This window comes from Myodes glareolus, chromosome 5 (genome assembly GCF_982192425.1).
Source record: "Myodes glareolus chromosome 5, mMyoGla1.1, whole genome shotgun sequence".
In the NCBI taxonomy this organism is placed as follows: Eukaryota; Metazoa; Chordata; class Mammalia; order Rodentia; family Cricetidae; genus Myodes; species Myodes glareolus.
In genome coordinates, this window is record NC_142030.1 from 27,761,905 (window position 1) to 27,783,982 (window position 22,078).

General features: G+C 44.4%; 1 protein-coding gene across 2 annotated transcripts in view; it reads left to right on the forward strand.

Annotated features, from left to right (window-relative positions):
* Positions 1-22,078, forward strand: part of Cacna2d3 (calcium voltage-gated channel auxiliary subunit alpha2delta 3) — an 837,667-nt gene that overhangs the window by 259,866 nt on the left and 555,723 nt on the right. For both annotated transcript variants that reach the window (XM_048421249.3, XM_048421250.3), the window contains exon 4: positions 11,287-11,346. In XM_048421249.3, the coding sequence (XP_048277206.1) occupies positions 11,287-11,346 (60 nt within the window). The remainder of the gene's footprint in view (positions 1-11,286; positions 11,347-22,078) is intronic.

Here is a 22,078-nt window from a genome sequence, read left to right on the forward strand (position 1 = left end):
TGCTATTAAATGAAACAAGCAATAATGGAAATTATTCAGGCACCATGGTCCTGAAGATAAACTCTTTTTCTTTATTCCTTCTTGATTTCACTTGTAGTGAGTTCACCTTTATGTGTGTGTGGCTAGCTTTATCTTTGGAGGATAAAAGCCAACTTGGTACAGCACCCTACAGGAGAGAAGGGGCTCCAGTCATCTCTCAAGGTCCTTGACTTTCATAAGATGAAGAAACGATCAAGCTAGGTGCAAAATTGTGCTTTTAAAAATACATTCTTAACTAGCAAGTTTGTAATTTAAAAAAATAATGCCTACACAATAATGTTGAACTCTTCACAAGAAAATAAAGGCTACCGTGAAAAGAAATTGTGTGCATGCATGTGTAACAATAATAAGAAAAGAAAAAGAGGCCATGATTTGAGAGGGAGAGGGTACATAAAGAAGCAGTATGGGAGGAGTTGGAGGAAGGGGGAAATGATGTAATTATATTTCAATTTTTTAAAATTTCAAAAAATATCACATATACACTCAGACACTGACATTCACGCACACACTCACATTCATGTACACATACATGCATACACACATACATGCATACACACAAACAAGCACACGCACACACACACACACACACACACACACACACACACACACACACACACACACATTTCTGGTGTCCTGTGGCTGGGAAGCCCAGAAATGGGAGGGTGCATTAAGTCTTTTCCTTGCTGTGCTGTGGCATTGCTGTGAGAGCCATCATCTTTTGGGAGTGATGTGGAAAGGTAACCTTAAGGCTCTCTGAGTGGAAGCCTGAGCCCAATAGCTTTGTGATCCCAGGGAAAAATCTGAAGTTACCTGGGCTGGGTCTTCATGGAGCATTCCAGGGTATCTTTGCCCCACCTAGAACCCTCCCTGCCATCCCTTCCTCCCATGGGCCCTGGTTTGTTCCTCTCCTCCTTTCTCATATGCATTTCATTTTTCCCTTTCATTCCTTCATTTTTCCCTTCTACCTCTTTCTTTCTCTCTTTTTTTTCTACTTCCTTCTCTCTTCTCTCTGTCCACTCTACCCTCCCTTGTTCTACAATGTTGTATTAATGACTTTCCTCATCACTGGACAAAATGCTGTTTGAAAGCAAGGAAGGAAGGTGGGTCTTTTCGGCTCACAGTTTCGGGGTGTGGTCCCCCACAATGCAATTTTGGCGGCGGCAGCAGGAGGCCCCTGGCCACTTTCATCTGCAGTCGGGACAAAGATGGTGACAGTGCAGCTCGCTGCTAGCCTTCTCTTTTCCGTGCGGCCTAGGACCTAAACCCATAGTGTTAAGTTGGGGTCTTCCTACCCTAGTTGACATAATATAGTGACTCCCTTATAGAGCTGTGCAGATGTTTGTTTTCCATGGTGATTATAAATCCAAGCAAGTTGGCTAGCGTGATTCATCATCACAAGTGTGGATTTCGTCACCTCACTGCCACCGCTTTGTCCTCAGTAGCGTCATACTTCCCCACTGCCTTCGCCCGTCTTCTGAACTCATTGACTCCTGCTCTATTCCCTGCCAGTGGGTGATTGGAAGAGAAACCTTTCCTCTATTTCAGCCGGCAGGGATTTCACACATGAAGAAGTCTCTGATATAGTTGGTGGAACTGAGGGAGCAAAGACCAGGGACGTGGCTGCCTCATTTAGGGGCTCAGGAAGTACTGGTACTAGAATCACAGAGAGCCATTGCCCATGGTCTCAGCTGTCTGCAGAAGGACACCTAGATGGGTGACATTGACAAAAGATGTCCTCCTTCTGCCATTGTAGGGTATTTAACAGGCCCTCTCCAGGAGAAGCTGACTTTTCTTTTTTCCAGTATCCAAATCTGTCAGGAACCTAAGCTGGAGCTCTGCTGGCCAGGGAGGGGTGTGGCTTGTGTTTAGGTCATGGTGAAAGCCAAGGGCCATGACCAGGTCACAGAGTGGAGCAAATGTAACGGACTTTATGTCAAAACGACCCCTTTTTCTTTGTTTCACTACTGATCCCTTTGAGTTTCTATCCCAGCATTGCTACCATGTGAGTTTAAAAGAGTAATTCAAGTTTGGATCTTATCGTTTGGGTTTAAGCCCAGTGTACCTCCTACTGTACAGAGCTGTGGCGGTCTACGTGACTGAATTCAGGGTCCCCTGGAAGACTTACCTTCAGGTATGTCTGTGAGGACATTTCTAAAGATGCTCCCTAGGGGAGACCTAGGGTGTGTGGTTGGCACCAGGTCATGTGCTGAACTCCACGAACAAATAAGAATGGGAAAAAGGAGGAAGCCAGCTGAGCATCCGCGTTCATCTTTCCCCGTTTTCCTGTCTGCAGGGGCCTCATGTTTCTCCTGCCATGCCTCTGAAACCACGATGAACTGTCCGCCTGTGCCCCCAACTCAGAGCCAAGACAAACCCGTCCTTCTTTAAAGTCTTTTGTCATGGGCACTACCCAGGCACCTTCAGCATCTTCAGCCCCATTCTCTGCCCTTGCTCCTTGCTCCTCTCTTGCTGTCTTGGTGCCTTGCTCCTTTCCTGCCTGCTCCCCCTCCAGGACCCCTCCCCACAGCTCAGCAGTTAGGGATCCTCGGCCACTGCCCATCACTTGTCCTGGTCCTTTCATGTTGGCTCACCATCACATCTTTGAAGACACATCCTGTACCATGAGCCATGCCCTGCAGAGTTGCCTGCTTTCCGCTGTGGATCTCTTAGAAAGGTAACCTTTTTGCACTTGGTTTTCCCTGTGTGTGAACTTGAGATGATCTATGTGTTTTCCTTCAGGGGACAGTGAACAGACGTACCTGGAGCACTTGACTGGGGTTCTGAGGGCAGTTTGGTGCATATGTCAGGAAATGTGGAGCTCTGTGTTGGTCAACTGTTGGCACGCTGTGTGGCCCTCCTGTTCACACCGCACTGGCTATGCTTTTTTTTCCTGTTGTCACTGTGAATGCGCCATCACCATCAGTCACCACCGCCATCACTACCATCATTTTCTTGGTCGTTAACAGTATCAACAACAGCAGAAAAAGCTAGCATAAGTGGGCATTTACTATCTGATAATAACCTTGGCCCAGAATACTGTCACAGCCTAGATTCAAATTCCCGTTTTGTGACCCCAGAGCCAGCTTTTGAGGTCAAGACAACATGCTTCTCTCCACAAACTGAAATTGTTCTTGTAAACATTTGGAAGGAGAAAGCAAAGGGGGAATTTTGAACAGCTTTTCCCCCATCCCAGACTGAATTCAATCCGCCTTGAGAAGGCGAAGTCTTCTGAGTCATTGTGGATGTTGTTGCGGCGAAAGGACCCATTGACTTCCTAACCTTAGGTGGTTCTAGTGGCTCAGGGCTGCCTGCCACACATGCTGGGCATCCATCAAAGGAACTTGCTTTGTCCAACAGCTTAATCCCCATGTTCCTGTCACGGGGAGGATATCAGTCAGACCTTTCAATCTATTCCATTTTCAGCCTCACTGGTCACAGATTTTCCCAGTGGAGCTGAAAAAGGGAGTGGAGGGCTCTTAAACGCAGCATAGAAGGAGCAGGTGCACAGCCTTGTGTTTCTGAGTATGAACTTTGGAGTCCTTTCCCTGGCAATAGGATTAGCTTTCATGTAACCTCAAAGTAACTGTGAACTTGAGGCCCTCCTCCAAGTTCTGTCTGAGAGCCAGCCGTGGGAGGCGCCGACACGCCATCGAGCTGTTTGCTGCCGGGAAATCTTGTTTCTTCTGAACCCTGTCTTCTCGTGCCTGTGTGGAATCCTTGAAGCATATTCTGTTCATATTTCCCTCATGTGTACACACCCGCACTGCTGTGCAGCATGAACATGGTCTCGTGCCAGCTTATCAGAGAAACGCAAAGCCATGCGGATTCATCCAGTGCCAAACAGCACATGAGCAGGAAGCCTGGATTCAGACCCTTGTCCTTGGATTTCGAGGCCAGTTTTTAAAAATGGTCCAGAAGCTGCCAAGATCTGTTTCTTGAGGTCCCACGCAGTGATTGATGAGGTTCTGGTTATCTGATGGGTTCTTAAGAAATACTTGTTTATGAACTGTACTTGCCCCTTGTTACCTTGGCTGTGATTCATCTGATCGTGGGAGAGATGCTCCCTTCTCCCTTGTTGGTTGGGCACTAGCTTCAGTGCTCTGCTGTTGGGGTTCTAATCATCACCCCAAGGAAGCCTAGGGAGGGTTGTAATGAAGAGTAGAACGGGATTTTATCCACCAATGTCAGGTCACAGGAAAAAACCCTTTCTTCTCGTTGTGGAAACAAATGGCTGTTCATCAGACCATGTTCTCATCTACCCTTGCCTACCCTCGTGGGAAGGTCCAGATAGTTCTGGTGTATTGGATGTGGTGCATGTATACCTGAACCCCAGATCTTTGGCAGTGGGAGACAGAAGGATCATTGGAGTTTACAGGCCACTAGCCTGACTCCACGTTCACTGTGAGATTCAATCTCAACAGAATGAGATGGAAAAGTAATCCAAAAGGATGACCCCACCTAGGACCCTGGGCGATAGAGGAGAGGGGGGCGCTCTTGACTTGCCCTGTAATCAGACTTATGATTATCTTAAATATCACCATAGATAGAGCTTTCATCCAGCAACTGATAGAGGCAGAGGCAGATACCCTCACTGGAGCACTGGACTGAGCTCCCAAAGTCCAGTTGAACAGTGGGAGAAGTGAGAATATGAGAAAAGATGTTAAGATCATGATGGGTTCATCTACTAAAACAGTTGCCTGAGCTAATGGGAACTCACCAACTCCAGCCGGACTGAGAAGGAACAAACATACGACCAAACTAGTTCCTCTGAATGTGGTTGACAGTTGCATGGCTGGGACAGACTGAGGGGCCACTACAGTGGCACCAGGAATTATCCCTACTGCATGTACTGGCTTTTTAGGATCCTATTCTTTTTGGATGTATACCTTGCTCAGCCTAGATATAGTAGGGAGGGCCTTGCACCTTCCACAAGGCAATGTGCCTTACCCTCTCTGAGGATTAGAGGGGGGTGGGGTGGGAAGGTATGTAGAGGGTATGGGAAGAGGGGAGGGAGTGGGAACTTGGACTGGTATTTTTTTTAAAAAAAATCTAATAAATTAAAAAAAGGAATGAGCTGGAAAGTGATGAGGCAGAGCACCCAGCATTCTCCTCTGGCCTCTGAACATACATATGCAGGCTCATATTTCTTCATATACATGTACGCATATGCCACACACATGTACCATGCTCACATACATACACACAGAGTTTGTTATCCACAAAGAAAATGCCCCAGTCATCTCAGCCAAAGGGCCCAGAGTGGACTTGTCTAGTTTTCCATCTAAATAGCCTTAATGTTGATGGGCAAGCCTAAGACACATCCAGGGGCCCAGTAGAAAGTCATTCTTTAAATACTGAATCCTTTGGGAAAAGGGTCTTGGGCTAGTGCTTAATACTGTCTTTCCTTCCCACCTTCCCCAGGCCCCTTGGTTCTTTGAGCACAGCTGGGCTGTCCCCATCTTTCAGAGCTTAGCAAATGCCACACTTGAGCAAATGCAGCCTGGCATGTTGAATGAAATGGTCTTAGTTTAGAAATTGACCATGTTGATAACAGGTTATTAATTTAATCAGCCTCAAGTTGATAACAGGTACCTCCTGTGGAAACAAAGATAATTTGCTATTGATTGTGATCCTGTCTCCTGATGGAAACCCTGGGCTTATTGTGTCCTGTAAAAAGCCCTTCCACAGCCTTCCACAGTGGGAAGCAGGCAGGAAGTGGGAGGTATGATGGCAGGGAGGATCACTGCACGGGACACACTGGAGAGGTGTGTCTGGCCCATTGTTCTGGTACCCGCTTCCTCTGGAAACCTTATAGATGAGCCTTTTAAATCCACTTTGAAATGTTTGCCGTTTGTGGAGCAGAAGCGAGCTCTGTGGCTTTCAGGCAGAAGGTCATTTTATACAAAACGTTCATTCGTGTGCAACAAAGCTTATTCCTTCTACAGGAACAAAGGAGATAATGAAGCCTTCTTCCAAGCTGTTTTTCTCCGAAGAGCAATCTTCCTGACAGTTAGTGATTTCTCCTTGCCTCTTCTATTGGAATTGAAAAGTAAAAACATTTGTATCAATAAAGATTACAGAATATGATTAGGCCCCCAGATATGATTTTAACTGTAGCCACAGCATAGTGGTGGGAAGCATGAAGCCCTGACTGGCGTCTGCTTCTTGCCTTTGTCAATCTTTCTAGATTCATCCCTTTGTTGTTTAGCCAAATACGCAGTCTTTGTTTGGATTTTGACTAATATATGTTTCCAAAATACTGACTTACCCTCAAAGTCCTGTCATCTTAGACATTGCCTTGGTATCTATCTTTCTTCTGAATGCTTCCAGTTCTTAAGAGCTTGGATCTTGCTGTTTCTGGCACATGTCCTTGCCTTCCTGGTAACATTCTTCACCCTTTATCTGTAAAGAGCCATTTCCCCTTGTGCCCCTTCTGTGAACCTAGAGTGCTAAGAAGTGCCTTTCAAGACCTGTGGGCAAGGATTTCAGCATCAGCAGGAATGAAAATGTAAATTTTCATTGAAAAATTAGCATTTTTCAATGTAATGGTCTCTCTCTCTCTCTCTCTCTCTCTCTCTCTCTCTCTCTCTCTCTGTGTGTGTTTGTGTGGTATGTTGTGTGTCATATATGTTGTTTGTGTTTGGTACACGCACATGAGTGTTCAGGTATGGACACCAGTTCATGCTTATTCAGAAGCCAGAGCAGGGCCATCGCGTGTCTTTCTGTAGCAGGCTCTGCCTGATTTCCTTGAGTAAGGTCTCTCCCTGAACTAGAAGCCCACTGTTTAGGCTTCGCTGGTCAGACAATGAGCTCCTACAATCTGCCTGTCTCTGCTTTCTAGTGCTGGGGCTATATATATGCACAGATATGCCTGGATTTTTATGTGCGTGCTGGGGATTTCAACTCAGGGCCTCAGGCTTGCTGAGCAAGTGATCTTCCCATCTGAGCTGTCTCCTCAACTTGTGATTCTTAAATGGATTATGACTCTTGATGTAAGATAGAAGTGTTTCGTACATCTCAGGATAAATCAATCTCATTGTGTTTGGGTTCCCAAAAATGACTTCTGATGTACTTACAACCCTTAAGGAAGATAGAGAAATGTCATTTTATTTCTGGGATCTATTGGCTTTGAAGTACATGACTGTGAGAAACCTGGATCTCCACAGTCCTCAAACTAGGAGCCATTCCCACGTCGCGTTCAAAACCCTCCCTTTTCCCACATTGCTGGCAGTCTTGGTTCTGAGTGCACAGTGAGAACCACGGCTGTAATTCTTCAAACCCTAGCACCTAACACAAGATTCACAGGATCTAGGGGAAGAAGAAAATGAACCGTGCCATTCTAGATACAGCGGTGCCTGGGATTGCTGCCTTGATGACTCCATGTTTTCCCCCTGTAAATCGAGCTTGTGTTGCTCCGACAGAATCGACACCTGGCCTCAGTGTTAATGACAGCTCCCGGGCTGTGTCTGCACCAGTCATCTCTGAACCCAAATCCAGGCTAACTGTTATAGGTTTTTCTTCTGAGTCACTGTAGTTGAATTCCAACCTTATTTGAGGAAGGATTCATTTTTTATATGGAATTAGAGCCTTCATATAAGTATGAAATGTATCATTGTGAAATGTTAAACAAAACCCACTAAATATATGAACTGTTTTGAAATCTTTGTTAAAATCAAGCATCACATTATAGCAGCTTTTACAGCACAGGGCTTTTAGCTTTAACAGGGGGAATAAAAATAGTTCTTTGCCGTTCCATATGGTTTTTATATGACTGTTTTGCTTTAAGGGTTTTCATCTGTAATTGTCTCTCCCCAACTCTGGGGATTTTCAGGAACGTTTATTTTTTTTTCATTTGTACACAATTTGTTCCTGCTGGTCCCATCAGCGGGAGTCCGTAGGAAAGTCCTTTGGAGTTAGCAGCAAGGTTCCATCACCTTTCCTATCTCTCCCGGGACATCCTGTACTTTCTTTTCATCCCTTCTTAAGTCAAAATAACCAGGAACAAAAGAAAAAAAATAGAACAACAAACAGCAAAAACCCATTTTCTTCTTATCCGATTTCCCCTGTGACTTGTCTGCCCTGCCTTCTGGACCGTCGTGGAAAGGTTGGGCTCTGTGAGGTCGTTACCTCTGGCCTTGATGTAAGTGGTTGGGTAGGAAATGGGAGCTGGTGCTTTCTGTGGTGTTGTAGAGATGCACACACACGTGGTCCTTGTCACAAGAAGTGAGATGTGATGTCCAATGAAATGCTTTAAAAATGCTTTAATGTCCCCATTGTCCCCTTGGCAGCTTTGCCTTCATTGCAGCTATAAATACTGTCCACGGCCCATGGCCTCTGGTGTTTCTTATTTATAAAGATGGCTCTTGTTTGTATTTGTTCCACTAAAATGAAAGAGTTATGTAGAAATATAAAAAGAGTGCAAGGTGGCTTGCCTCAGGAATTACCGCCTTTCAGCCGGCAGGTGCTTTGTCTGGGAACTAGGGTGCACACCCGGCTACATTGTTGCCGGTTTTTTTAGAGAGCAGAGAGCTGCTTTGTCTTCGAGGAGGGAAAGGGAAAGTTGTGGCCGCCACTTCTGTTTTCTTTACCTCAAAGCTCAGGCTGGAGTCTTCAAAGCCTTTTTAAAACTTCCAGCATTCAATTTTAATTAAAAACCACATTCAATTCTATAATCCTATCTGCCAATTCAAAGGGGAAATTCACATAAGAGAAAATTAACTTATTATTATTAAAAGTACACTGCCTTTCTAATGGATATAATAGAGAAGCTGCTCTCCCCAGGCTCTGTGGCCATTCCTTATTTAAGAATATTAGCAAATTTAATAGATTTTTTTTTTCTTCCCTGTAAGTGATAATCAAACTTACTTTTTAAACTCATCTCATTTGACTTGGGTGATAAGGATATTTGCTCAGGAGAGAGATGCTATAGGCTGTTGCCCTCCGTGGCTACATACCAGAACTTGAAGTCAAATGGTCTCAACTGTGTTAGGTAAAGATTAATTTCTTTTTATTTTATTAACAATAAGAACTTCTTTACCTCGGGCTCAATTTCCATAAACTATTGGCACACAATACCCTCCGTGAATGCCATTTTATACTGGAAGGGTCGCATGCCCTCTCTTCTTCCTCCAAGTTTTCAGGATGCTGGTTCTCATGACTCTTGGGAGCAGCATTGGAGTCTGTTCTTGCGGTCTGGTTCCTCTATATTCCCCCAGAAAATGTAAGTCTGCTTTCGTTAGCCCCAGCAGGCAGGCGGGATAGTCCTGCATCTGGCGTGGGGCAGGAGCATCCTTCAGTTCTGCCTTGTCCTAAGTCACTTGCCATGAGGTGAGTGACAGGCAGCTACTGTTTGACCCTCTTCTCTCGAGTAGTATTCCCTAAACTCCTTCCGAGACAATGATGGGAAAATACCTCTGAGGATTAAGTTTTGTAGAGGCACATGACAATTTAACTTGAAAATGAATGGGAAAGCTTTGATCAGAAGAATTAGATTCTCAACACCTCTCTGCTGTCAGCACTGAATGCATGTTCTTGCTCTTTTCAGCAGTAATACAGCAGGGTCCAGTTGTTTCTCTGGGGTGTTGCCTGCTGTGTCGGAGCCTTGAATGGCAGTGTTTCTCGCTGAAATACATTTTATGTTATGCTCTACATGAACACTAAAAACTATGGATACATATGTATCATATACATGCCATGCATGTATACATGGACAGATTATGTTAGACATGAAATATATACAGTCTATGTTATGTAACATAGGAATTAATGTTATATGGGATGCATATGCATGATCCACTTATGCATACTGGTACATTCATGCTATATGTGAAATATTCTTCATGTAGTCTTTCAGTTTATACATTTCCATCTTGTTTTCTTATTTGTCCATCATAAACTACTTTATTGTTTTATTCTGTTCCAATTCATTGCTTGTTTCAGTATTACCTTACAGTTATTGTGAAGTTTTATTTTGTCAGGTTTTTTTTTTTTTGATCATTTAGATGTTCCAATGATTTCTCCCCTGGGCTCTCCGTGCGCTTAGATGCCATTAAACATCTCTTAAAGGTGTTTAAGTAAACAAGTGCTCAAAATGCGTGAGTGGTTTTGTTAATGTAAGTGTAAAGTCCTGCATGATATCTACATGTGAATCTCTTCATGGAACTGATTCCCTGCTACATGCTTAGCAATTCCAAGTCTGTTACAAAGATGAAAAGAATAAGCTCTCCTAGGCATAGCCCTCTTCTCTTATTCCTGCCGCTCATCTGTCACAGTGCATGAAGATACATTTACAGATTGCACACTGTGATCCCAGGAGCTGGCAAGCTACTCCGACTGGGACACTTCTGGGAAGATTACCATCCAGCCAAACCTCAGGGCAGTGTGCCCAGGCGCTGCTCATTCTTCCTTCCATCCTATGTCTCTCTTCTCTAAAGATGTTCATGTCTTACAGTGAAAATACACATGTACCCAGAGAGATGAATGAGACCTGAGAAATCTTTCGGGTTTCTCGAGACCCCCAGGGTGAGGCAGAATGTGAAATGGGTGCTGTTTTCAGTCTGTGGTGCCCAGATTCCAGCAACAGCAGTGGCACCTGGAGAGGGCTCCTGTTCAACACATGACTGCCCACTCAGAGCATCTGTTTGGGTGGGTCCTGGGTAGGATCTTGAATTTTTCAATTCTAACAAGTTCCCTTGTGAGACCAAAGTGGGCTCTCTACATGGCTGTGGTTTTCTGGGGTTTGAGTATTAATTTAGTCTCAGTGAGTGCCTTATTGAGTTGCTTATTATCAAAAGAGCATTGGAATATTATAAAATGGAAATAACTATCTCCTGGTAATGATGTATCAGAACTGAAGCAGAAAGAATTGGAATTCAATGATTAAAGGTAATTAAAATAAGAATTCTTTCCCAAACCCATGAGAATTGGGTCCATAAAAACTCAATAAATCTTGATGAAGGACCCTTGCTACCTAAGTTATACAATTTCTAGATAAATTTTGGATCCTCATTGGGAATCAAGTGCCAGGGTCTGTATGCATGTGTGTTTATTTTAGGAGACATAATTAGATAATGGAGGCAGAAACTAAACTTTGACTGTGATGGAATGTCCTTCTATTTCCTGGAGGCAGTAATGTCTACCAATGAGGTGAGCCATCCTTTTCAGATGGGAAATTGCCCTAGTCTTCCCATACTGTGTGTGGAGTCTAGGCCATTCTCCTGATTCTGATTATTGCTTTATGTTTTCCAGCGGCTTGTGGAGGCTGCAGAAGAGGCACACCTGAAACATGAATTTGATGCTGACTTGCAGGTAACTGACTTTTACTTTGAGTTAAATTGTTGGTGTGTTTCAGTGACTAGAGAGGAATGCTTTGGGAGGATGGTACCAGGTCGGCACAGATTGCTTCCTTCTTGTTGGGCAAGGGTAGCAATCATCGATTTTGTTCTCCCGGTGGCAATTATAGCAGATGATGTCACACACATGTATACCAGATTTCGGTAAAATTTTCCTGATGTGGGGGATGAGTTATATTAGTAAATTAATGGTAATTGTTAGGGTTCACAATGGTAAAGTGATAGAATGGTGGATATCCAAAGCCATATTTCCCAGCTGGAGTTTGGGTTATGAGTGACTGGAAGCCATGTCATGATGGATTTGTCCTTGAATCGGTTGTTAAAGATAAGAATCTTATGCTATGACATTAAGTCATTCATATTTATTGTAGTAGAACTTGCACTCGTGGCAGACTGATTGGAAAGGATTTAGGTCTTCATAAAATAAATATATTAGCAAAGACAAAAAGTGAGCAGAAAGAAAAATCCATCTTTTGTGTCTCTTGAAGGTACTTACCTGAACTGGTTTTGTACCTTTACTTCACTACAAAAAAAAAAAAAAAACAGAAGGAGAAGTCTTACTTTTTACATCTGCTCTTTGCTAAAAAACAAATCTCTCTGAGTGGTGTGTGTCCCCAATCAGGAATTTAGTGTTTATTTTGCAGTATTTTCATTTATATGGAAAATATAAAGAGAAACACAAATCTTAAAGTCCTAAAAATGGTATCTCTAAAGTAGCGTTGGTTTGTGTCTCTTTCTCCAGGCTGCGCTAAAATGGGGGAAATCCGTGCATGGGTAACAAAGGGATTATTTGCAAGTGACCATCAAGGGTTAAGATGCACTTGTGCCATGAACTTCAGGCCTGTGGAAGCTGCAGGAAGAAGAGAGTTCCAGACCCCAGAGGGAATGCCTACAGGGAGATGGCATCTGCTCGAACAGTACAGTTAGTCACAGCGAGCAGACAAAGGTGAACTCCGGGGGCAAACAAACCCCTACGGGTTTACTGCGCTTTCTTCTTGTCCCATGTTGAAGACTGTAGGTTAGTGTTCAGATTCCCGAGTCATTAACCTGGTAGGAGAAGGTTGAAGATGGGTCCAGAGGGGCTAGCAGAAAATATCTAGGGCGTGAGCCGGTCGTCACTGTTAGCTACACACAGAACCTAAAAAAGCAGGCAGAAATGTAGACAAGTGTAGGGAACTCCAGGGGGTGGTGTGGAGAAGCAGCAGGAACAGTTGCCAACACTGGGGAAAGAATGGGAAGTTGGCACCTTTTTCTGTACAAAATTGCAAGAGAAAGGGCAGAGTCTAGCAAAAGGACTTTGCGTATAGCAATGAGCACCTTACATGGTAGATTTATGAAGATCTAGGGCCACCCACCGGTTACTCCTGTCTGCAGCAACCCTGACTTCAGAGGAATAGAGGTCCTAAAGTAGGCTGGAGGGATTAATGACAGCACCAGGAGGCACATTCCTGAGTGTGAAGATGCCAGCAAGAGCCTGTGGACTGCATGGCCCGTGGAGGGCTGCTGCCTTCCTGTTGGAGTCCTGGTGCCTTTTCAGAGAGTTTCAGTTGGAAATAACAGAACCTTGGGTCAACTTAAATCTGTGTATAGCGATTTAGGGAAGCATCTGGGGCTGCTGTGATGGTTCCGTGGGTAAAGGTGATGCCACCAAGTCTGATCGCTTGAGCTTTATCTCCAGATCCCAGGTGACAGAAAGAGGGAATCAGTTCCTTCAGGTTGTCCTCTGAGCTCCACGTACACCCTATGGCATTTATGTGACTCCAACCCTACCCTCAAAATAAAGAACGAAATCTAATACATTTCTTTCCAAAAGAAAGTAAAATAACCCAGTGGTATGCTCAAATAAATGCACAGGTGTGTAATTAGATACATCTTTAAGAATGGAGTAAAGTCTCTCACAGTAAAAGTTAACTAATACATAAGGATGTAGCACAAATTCTAATTGGTCTTAAAAACAAAAACCCAGAGTCAGTATTAGGGGGTGAAAGCAGAAAGATCAGAGCAGCCAGCCCTTAGCTCTGAAAGTCTTCCGACTGAATGGGGTATCCTGTCTCTCTACAAGTCCTCAGACTGGATGTTTAGAGTTCCTTTCTCCTCCTGCCTATTGTTCTCCCTCTACCCAGCCATATCCCTTCCTGACTCCACCTCTCTGGTGCTGGGATTAAAGGTATGTGACTCCCAAATACTGGAATTAAAGGTGTGTGCCCCCACTGCCTGGCCTCTATGCTAACTAGTGGCTAGCTCCACACTCTGGTCTTCGGGCAAGCTTTATTGTTTCAGCACAAACAAAACATCGCCACATAGAGAGGAAATAATGGAGATAAAGAACAATTGCTTAAGACAGGGGTCTTCAATGGCTGCTAAACTGGTGGGCAAGCCTTGAGGAAGAGCAAGGCATTAACAGTGGTGGTATTTAATGATGCTGGGGAATACGGCACCTGTACTATATAGAAGCCTGCTCCAGATGTGGCGACCCAGAAAGAGTCCATTATCAGGCATGTGATGACTCTCTAGTGATTCGGGTCACATGTTTTCCAGATGTTATCCAGAACAAAAGCCTTAGCACCAGGTAACTATAGACTGTGGGGCACGGTGCAGATTTACTCTCTGGACTTCTCTTTAAAAAGTGACAAGTTCAAAAAAGAAAACTTTGAGGGTTTTTTTTTTCCAAGTTAGTAGAGATTGAGGATCCGGGACAATAGATTGGATGTGTGATTCAGAACTGAGTGCTGCGCTAGAGAGATTTGAATGCAGGCTGTGTATTGGCTAGTAATAATATGTTACTGTTGACTGGTCTGGGCTTTGTGTGACCCCTTTGCCATAGCTCTGCTTTTTCCTGGAGTGAGATTTGGACTCACGAGTAGGGGTGTGTTTGCAGTTGGAAATCAGAGCTGTTTGGGAAAATCTGGCATGCTCGTCTCTGATGTTTACATTCAGAGTTTTATTCTGAAGTCTGTTCTCAATGAAGCTGAGGTGGGCGGGTGCTGTGGAGAGGTCAGCAGGATTGCTTGCAGGGTTTGTAGATTCTTCAGCAGCAGCGCTTAGGGTGTTCAGGGAGATGCTGAGTGAGGGGTGCTCTTTTGTAGTGTTTGAAGCTATTGTTACCTTCCCAGACTTTTCTGGGTTCCTATGGCAGCTGTAAAATGACATTCTGCAGAGGGACAGCTGACTCTTCTGGTCAAGTGTCGTACCCCCTGAACACAAATGAAGCATGGGGATCTCTCAACAAACAACCAAAAGACACCACGAAAACCAGCCCCTCCTTTCTGTTCTGTGAGATGTCCTGCGTGGCCTCTTCCTTCACCTTTTCTTTGTGTGAGGGGAGAAACTAGGAGAGGGCACCACTGTCACCTGAACATGAGAAGATGTTGCAATAATCTTCTGGTATTATGGAATGCCATTTGCTATCCAGACCTCAGACCTTGTTGAAATCTCAGGGGCAGAGCAAACCAGGTGCTCTTTGATTGAAGCCTGTAAAACAGAAGCCTTTGATAGCTGGGATGCTCCGGAGCATCTGTCTGCTCAGAAGAAAGCTTCAAAGCTGCTGAAAATCTGATGCTATTGAGTGAGAGTCTGTTAACAGCTGGGTGTCAGCCGGTGGCTATTGCGAGGTAGCAGGCTTGAGCACCGGCTTAGAGTTTATTGCTCTGATGGTCCATTAGAGCTGAGCAATTGTTAATCTGGGCACTGCTGACCTTTCTGTGACCCTGCCAGAGGATTGTTTTTATAACAAACAAAAACAAAAAAAACATTTTTTTATTTTTATTTATTTTTGTTTTTACAAAAAATCAAAAATAAAACACTCAAACCTCTGCTACCATCTGCTCACCGTGTTGTACCACCAGGAAGGACCTTGTACCTCTAGTGCCAGAGAGAAGTCCATTTTCATTTAGGAAGAAATAATAACTGGTTTTGTGACATTTCCTAAACCGCAAAGTTTCACATTTCAGAGTTCTTAGCTTCCTTATTCCCCTGTAGGAAAAGAGGTGATATTTATGCCCCGGACTCATTGTAGATAGCAGCTTTGTGACTGTGCTCATTCCAAACTGTAAAAGTGAAAAGAATATTATTTGCTGGTAGACTCATTAGGAGCTAGCCCTGCCCGAATATCTTTATTATGAGGGTTCTGTGGGCCCTCTGTAAGGGGCCCAGCTGAGAAGCTCTATTGTTAGCATTTAAAAACTATGTTGAGGTTTGAAACAAAAATACAGACTCTATTGTATGTGTGAACCACCTAACGTACACAGCTCTCTTGAGGATGTATATCTGCCTGGCCTTTGTGGAATGGGTAACCTTTCTATGGCCACAAATTTTGCCCTTTGGCTTGTTCCTGTGTATGGATGCCTGTGGGTTCTAGATTTCTCTCTTCTTTGTCTAGTTTTTATTCCTCCAAGTCTCCATGAGTAACAATTGGTAATAACTGATGTGCAGAGGCTCTTCAGCCATGACATCTTCTTTTTACAATTTTTATTTCAGTTTTGTTTTCTTTTAACTTTCTTTTTATTTATTCTAGGTGTCTTTCACATCATGCGTCTTGATCCCATTCATTTCCTATCCCTGCATATCTGCCCTCTGTCCTTGCAGACCCCGCCCCCTCCCCTGGGATAAAATTTAAGAGAAAGAAGAAAACAGAAAGGAAAAGAGGGGTGTGTCTGTGAAATCTCTTCATGGAAGCTGTAGTGTGGCATAGTGAGCCATGCAGTAAACCCTTTTGTCCATGTGTCTTTACTTGCAAGTGTTCATTGCGAAGAGTCATTGGTCTGGTTCCAGGCCACTGGTTTCTACTCTACTACTGATGCTGGGACTTCTCTTGGTTATTTGCTGTTGTTCTGTGCCGTGGAGATCCTGCAGCTCTGGGTCTGCAGGATCCATCCCTTGACATGGTCCAGCAGACCTACAGATGGGGTGGATGTTGGGGTGGGCCAACCTACAGCCTGGTTTTGGGTATGGGTAGTTTCAGGGTTGGTAGGCCTGCCAGCTCTCCCTTGTCTTCATCTCTAGCGTTGCCTTGGTGAGTTCAATCTTTGCAGCAATGAGCAAGGGGAGGGGCCAGCTGACCTGCTTTCATGACCTCAGGGTTGGATCTCCCACATCTGTACCATCAGGGCCAGCTCTCCAGTGTTGCCCAGGCATGGCATAGGGGCCATTCTGCCGAGTGCCACAGCAGATGTGGGGCAGGGCCAGCTTTCCTGCTCTTAGAATCACAGGGCCAGCTCTCCCACCTGCCTCCAATGTTGACGGGCAGGGGAGGGGGCATCTCTTTCCTACCCATGTTGCCACATGAGAGGTGAGTAATGGGGACAGCTCTCCCATGCTCACAACTTTGGGGCTAACTCACCCATACCTCTGCCAACAGGATTAGCTCTGTCGTGCTGCCCAGGTGAGAGGCAAGGCCTGTTTTCCCAAGTATTGCGGCTGGTAACAGGCAGGAGGGGCAGCTCTTCTGCCTTGATAGGTGGTGGTGGTGGGTTTACAAAATTTTGTGTTGTGATTAATATAGGATTTTTGTCAAAAGATTGGTAATTATGGTGAAAACAGAGATTTTTCACAAACCAAGTTGAATGCCAATTATCACACATGTTTTACTATGATCATTCTCACAATTTTGATGTCAAAACTTCCTTATGTGTAGAGGAAGGGTAGAAGGCCCTAGCCTCAGCCACTCAGCCTACTGAAACACTGATAATTTCTCAGAAAAATTGATCCACATACCTAATAAACTCAGACAGAATGTTTCCTCCCTTCCTCTCTTTCTTATTACCTCTCTCTCTGTCTCTCTGCCCTCTGCTCTCCGCTCAATTCTTCTAGAAGTTTTTCCCTTGGTGGTGAAGGAGAAGGGGAAAAAAAAGCTTTTTGATGGTTTACTCAAAACCTGCTTATCTTTGAACCACAAACATATTTTCTCTGAAAGCTGTCTCAAATAAGTGCCAATTGCACAGAAATGGTGCATGGAGGAGAGAAATGTGATTTTGAATTGTGAATCTTGCAGCAGCTTTTTCTATTACAAAGTTTCCTATAATAAGTTTTCTTTGTTGTTTTGTAAGTAATAAGGAGAAAATGCCCTGTGACATCCAGAGGGCTTACAGGCGTGAGGATGGACAGAGACAAAGCCGGGATGCTGTAGCATGTCTGCAATGTGCCCTGCTCCTGCTCACTCTACTGCAAGTACCCGTCTTGTGAACACACTGGCCTGATTTCAAAATGGGGGCCAATAGTCTGTGATGTGTAGGAATCACTGAGGTCAGATGATTGTTGGTAGCACTTAGATCTGCTTCCTCAACCTGCTCACTACTGCTGTTCCCATGGGAGCTGTGTGTAACCATGGGGAGAGGCAGCATGGGAGCCCAGCAGTTGTTTGAGACACGCTACCACCACCCACTGAGGAAAGTCTGAGTAGCAGGACTTTCCCACATCCCTACCAAGATAGCAAATTCCTGCTGGACCTTGAGGCTCCTGCCCTGAGAAAAACTGTGAGTCGCGAAGGAGAGCTAAGGAAGGGGTTAGCAGCAGTACAACTCGAATGGAGGAAGTAGCTACCCTCTTGCCAACATGAGCTCATTCTTCCCCCTTTCCGACTGTGTACGCTGCGGCGCTCATGGTAGTGGGAGGAGGTACACAACTGGAAGAGCAAGGACGATCCAAGGGCAGAAAGGAAGGGCCTTTCTCATAGAGGTAACCAGTTGCTTTCTATGAAGAAAACAGGAAAAAGAGAGGTAAAAACTGTAGAACGTAGAGAAAAAAATTTCACACTCTGCATTAAAATAAATCTGTTATTTCCTTATCGAACCTATTGTCGGGCTTTTGTTTTTTTATTTCGATCGGCTTGGCAGAGGATCATGGGTAGGTGTCAGCCTTCTGGGACTGTGCATTTGGCATTCCATGGCCAGGACTCACCGGTGTCATTCATCATAGGAGTGTTATGTACATAATTTCCAAGGAATCTCTAAGTATGAGCACTTTATTCAACATAGCCATTTCTCAGTGGTTTCCCATGCCCCTTATGCAATGGCACACTCTTGATTTTGTGCCTTCTCACCTGGGACGAGGCCAATCCCGTGACACTGAACTTTGTGTTAATCAGTTCTTTCGCAGTCATGGTATTGGCTCCTGCCACCAACTGCTGGCCATCTGTGAGTGAGAGAAGCCACAGTGGTTGGCACTTCTGCTTGTTCCCATGGAGATAGCCTGGGCTAGCAGCCTGGAGGTTTGGTGGCCCTAATCCCGGCCGGACTGGGATGCATTAGATGGCTTGCTCCTTTGTAAAGGATGTAGTTAATGTCCCATTGCTGTGTCTAAGTGCTCCTCCCTCTCACAGGTGCCAGCCTCCACCATGTGGCCAGGGGTTGCATCGTGCTGTGGGGCGTGGCCATAAACTAGGCTGACGGTTGCTGTCTTTGTTCCTATGGAACGCACCACCTGTGAGAAAGACAACTGCCAAGACATGGCAGCATAAACAATCATTAGATTTTAATCATGGTACATGACAGGAGGGAACTATAAGGTGTTGTGACGGTGTCTGACAAGGCAGCCTCCCGTGATGTGCAAAGACCTCGGGACAAATCACCTGAGGTGGTGCATTTGTAGGAAGCAGAGATTCTGGGCTGGACACACAGCTAGAAGCATCTGTCTAAACACAATGAATGAAACCCGTGACTCTCTAGATGCAAAACCAGATTTACTTTATCTCCATTCTAGAAAGTAATCTTTTCCACCTCCGAGTTCTTTTTAGCAACACTTACAGGAAACCAGTGATTTGGACTAAGCCCCTACCACAGACTCAAAATTGAGCAGGCCAAACCAAAATTGACTTACTCAAGCTAAAGCCGCACAGTTAAAGTGAGGCTTTAAGGACAGATACAACCTAAGCAGACCAGTTTGTCCCTGAAAATGGGAGATTCTGGTCTATTTAGGGAGCACAGTAAATGCCGACTGCTTTAATCTTTACAGGAAAGACCCTGGTTTAGGTTAAGGGAGTTTTACAAACTAAGAGGTGATGTTCACACTCCAGGAAAGTCTGTATTAGTCAAGACTTTCAAGAGTCATTTTGACTAGTGGCCAGTGTAGTGTGGGCAGGAGCTGTCCGGCTTACACACAATGAGAGCTTACTTAGAGGTTTGGTTGTTCTCTGGATTTATTCGTTCCTTTATCCTCACTCACCATGGTTCACTGAGCACCTCTTATAGTCCAGACTTTGTGCTAAGTTCAGATGGAAGGATCCTAGCATAGCAGGCGACAGAGCCAGTATTTCAGCCTTGACCGACAGCAGATTACGTAAACTATCAGACTACAACTGGACAAATACTATTTAAAAAAATATTTGTAACTCCTTCGTTAGTCTCTCGGTACAGTTCACGCACACTACTGTACCGTAAGTGAGCCAGGCAAGGGCCTGGAGATTAAAAGAACACAGAAGAGACCTGGGTCATTCAAGAGGAGATCAGCGAATGCCGAATGCCGTTTGTTCAAACTTGGGAGAAACTTTTAATACCTAGCTGCTGCACAATGGAATACCCCCCAGGCAGGTTGGAAATTACCATGCCCAAGTAGAATCAACAATGCCCTATAGCTAATCACCAGGCGGGGCAGAGGGAGCACAGGAACAAACAAGATGTTTTAGCTGGCTGACCAGAAACTGTCCTCAAGATGAAACCCGGGAGCAGGGGTAGACCCATGGGCCTTACATATGTTGTATGTGCTTGTGTGTGTATGTGTTTTAACATGTGTGAAGGCAGGTGTGTGAGCCACAGTGTGCGTGAGGTCAGGAGATACCCTTGGGTGTTGGTTCAGAGCTACCTTGTTTGAGAGAGCGTCTATCTGTTGCTTTTCTCTGCTTCGTACTGCAGGCTAGCTGACTGGTGAGGTTGTGGGATCTCTTTGTCTGCACTTTCCATCTGGAAGTGGGTGGATTGGGGTTACAGACAAGCACTCTGTGCCCAGCTTTCCATGGGCTTCTTGTAGTCAGGCTCATATCTTCCCCAAAATGAGACAAGTGCCGAATCCTCAGAACCTGCTCCACAGCCCAGAATGCTGCTTTGGGTCATGTGAAATCTGGATGTTGAGCAAGGAAAAGGTCCTAAAACCTGGTAAGGTAGACTTAATCAGCAGTTTCTTCTGCCTTCTTTCCCTTCTCCCTCCATGGGAAACCATTGTTCCAAGTTATGACATCATAGATTAATTTGGGGTTTCCTTAAGCTTTATAAAAGGTGAAAAATAAACCTGGCAGTGGTGGCACACACCTTTAATCCCAGCACTCAGGAGGCAGAGGCAGGCGGATCTCTGTGAGTTAGAGGCCAGCCTGATCTACAAGAGCTAGTTCCAGGACAGGCTCCAAAGAAAGATACAGAGAAAAACACTATCTTGAACCAAAACAACAACAACAACAAAAAACGGTGAAAAATGATACACTTTGAGGTCTAGCTTTCTTCTTTAAACACAAGTCTATGATTTATCCAGTGTGACTTTAATTTCTTCTTTCCTAATAGAAATATTGCCTAATAATATTTATGATGATGATGATGAGAGAAATAAATTTTCTCTTGAATGGAACCACACTGCATTCCCTGTTTCCATTTTCATGTATTTATTTTCATTAGTTTTCAGTTTGAACTGTTTTCTAATGTTAGCATCCTTTGACTTGTGCTGTTGCATGCTCAGGTGTGACATGTTCAGGCATGACTGTAGATTGGCATGTTTCTCCTTCAGTGCTGGTGGACTCCTGTTCGTTAATCTGGACACTCTCTTATTACACATTTAAGAACTGTCATGTCATCTTGGGTGTTGAGTCTTTTGCTATTATTAAATATCCTTACTTCTTTCAGTGTTCTGGGTCATAGTACATATCCAATCCTTCCTGTACTATAACCCATGTGTTACATTCCACAAGGATCCCTGTATCATGGGGTAGAGTGTAACATGAGGGCTGGCTTGTTGGGGTTTCTGTCCTGCCCCGTACCCCACAGCCAACAAGCCCCTAAGAAAATCACACAGAGATATCCGTAAGTTATAAAACTGATTGGCCCATTAGCCCAGTCTTTTTATTAGCTCTTGTAGCTTATATTAACCCATTATTCTTACATATGTTAGCCACATGGCTCAGTACCTTTCTAAGCCAGACAGGTTACATCTTGCTTCTTGGTGGTCTGGGCAGAACTGGCAAAGGAGCTTCCTTCTTCCCAGAATACTCCTGTTATCATCACCCCGCCTCTACTTCCTGTCTGATTGACCTACCTATACTCCCTGCCTGGCCAATCAACATTTATTTAAAACATGATTGACAGAATACAGGCAAATTTCCCACACCAGTAGAGTCTTGCTTTCTTTTCCATCTGTGATACTTTGGATTATAGTCAGGTAATTTAGTTCAATGGTATCTGATAAAAATATTTTGGTGTAATTTTACTTGCTTCTGCTGGTTTTTTTTTCTCCCCCACTTTTTCTTGTCTTTATTGAATATATGTTAGTGTACGATTTAATTTATGTTTTGGTTTTTAATCATCCTTAATAAAACTTTCAGTTGTTGCCTTGGGGATTACAGTGCACTCCTTATGTGGAGCGTGTGTCTACAGTTGATTTGGAATGCAAAGCCCCACTGCCCCTGAGATGACAGCCTCTCTAACAACTTGCTCTTCCCCACCACTCTTTGCTGTGGAACCATCAGTCTACTTTATTTCCATGTATTGCGAATCCAT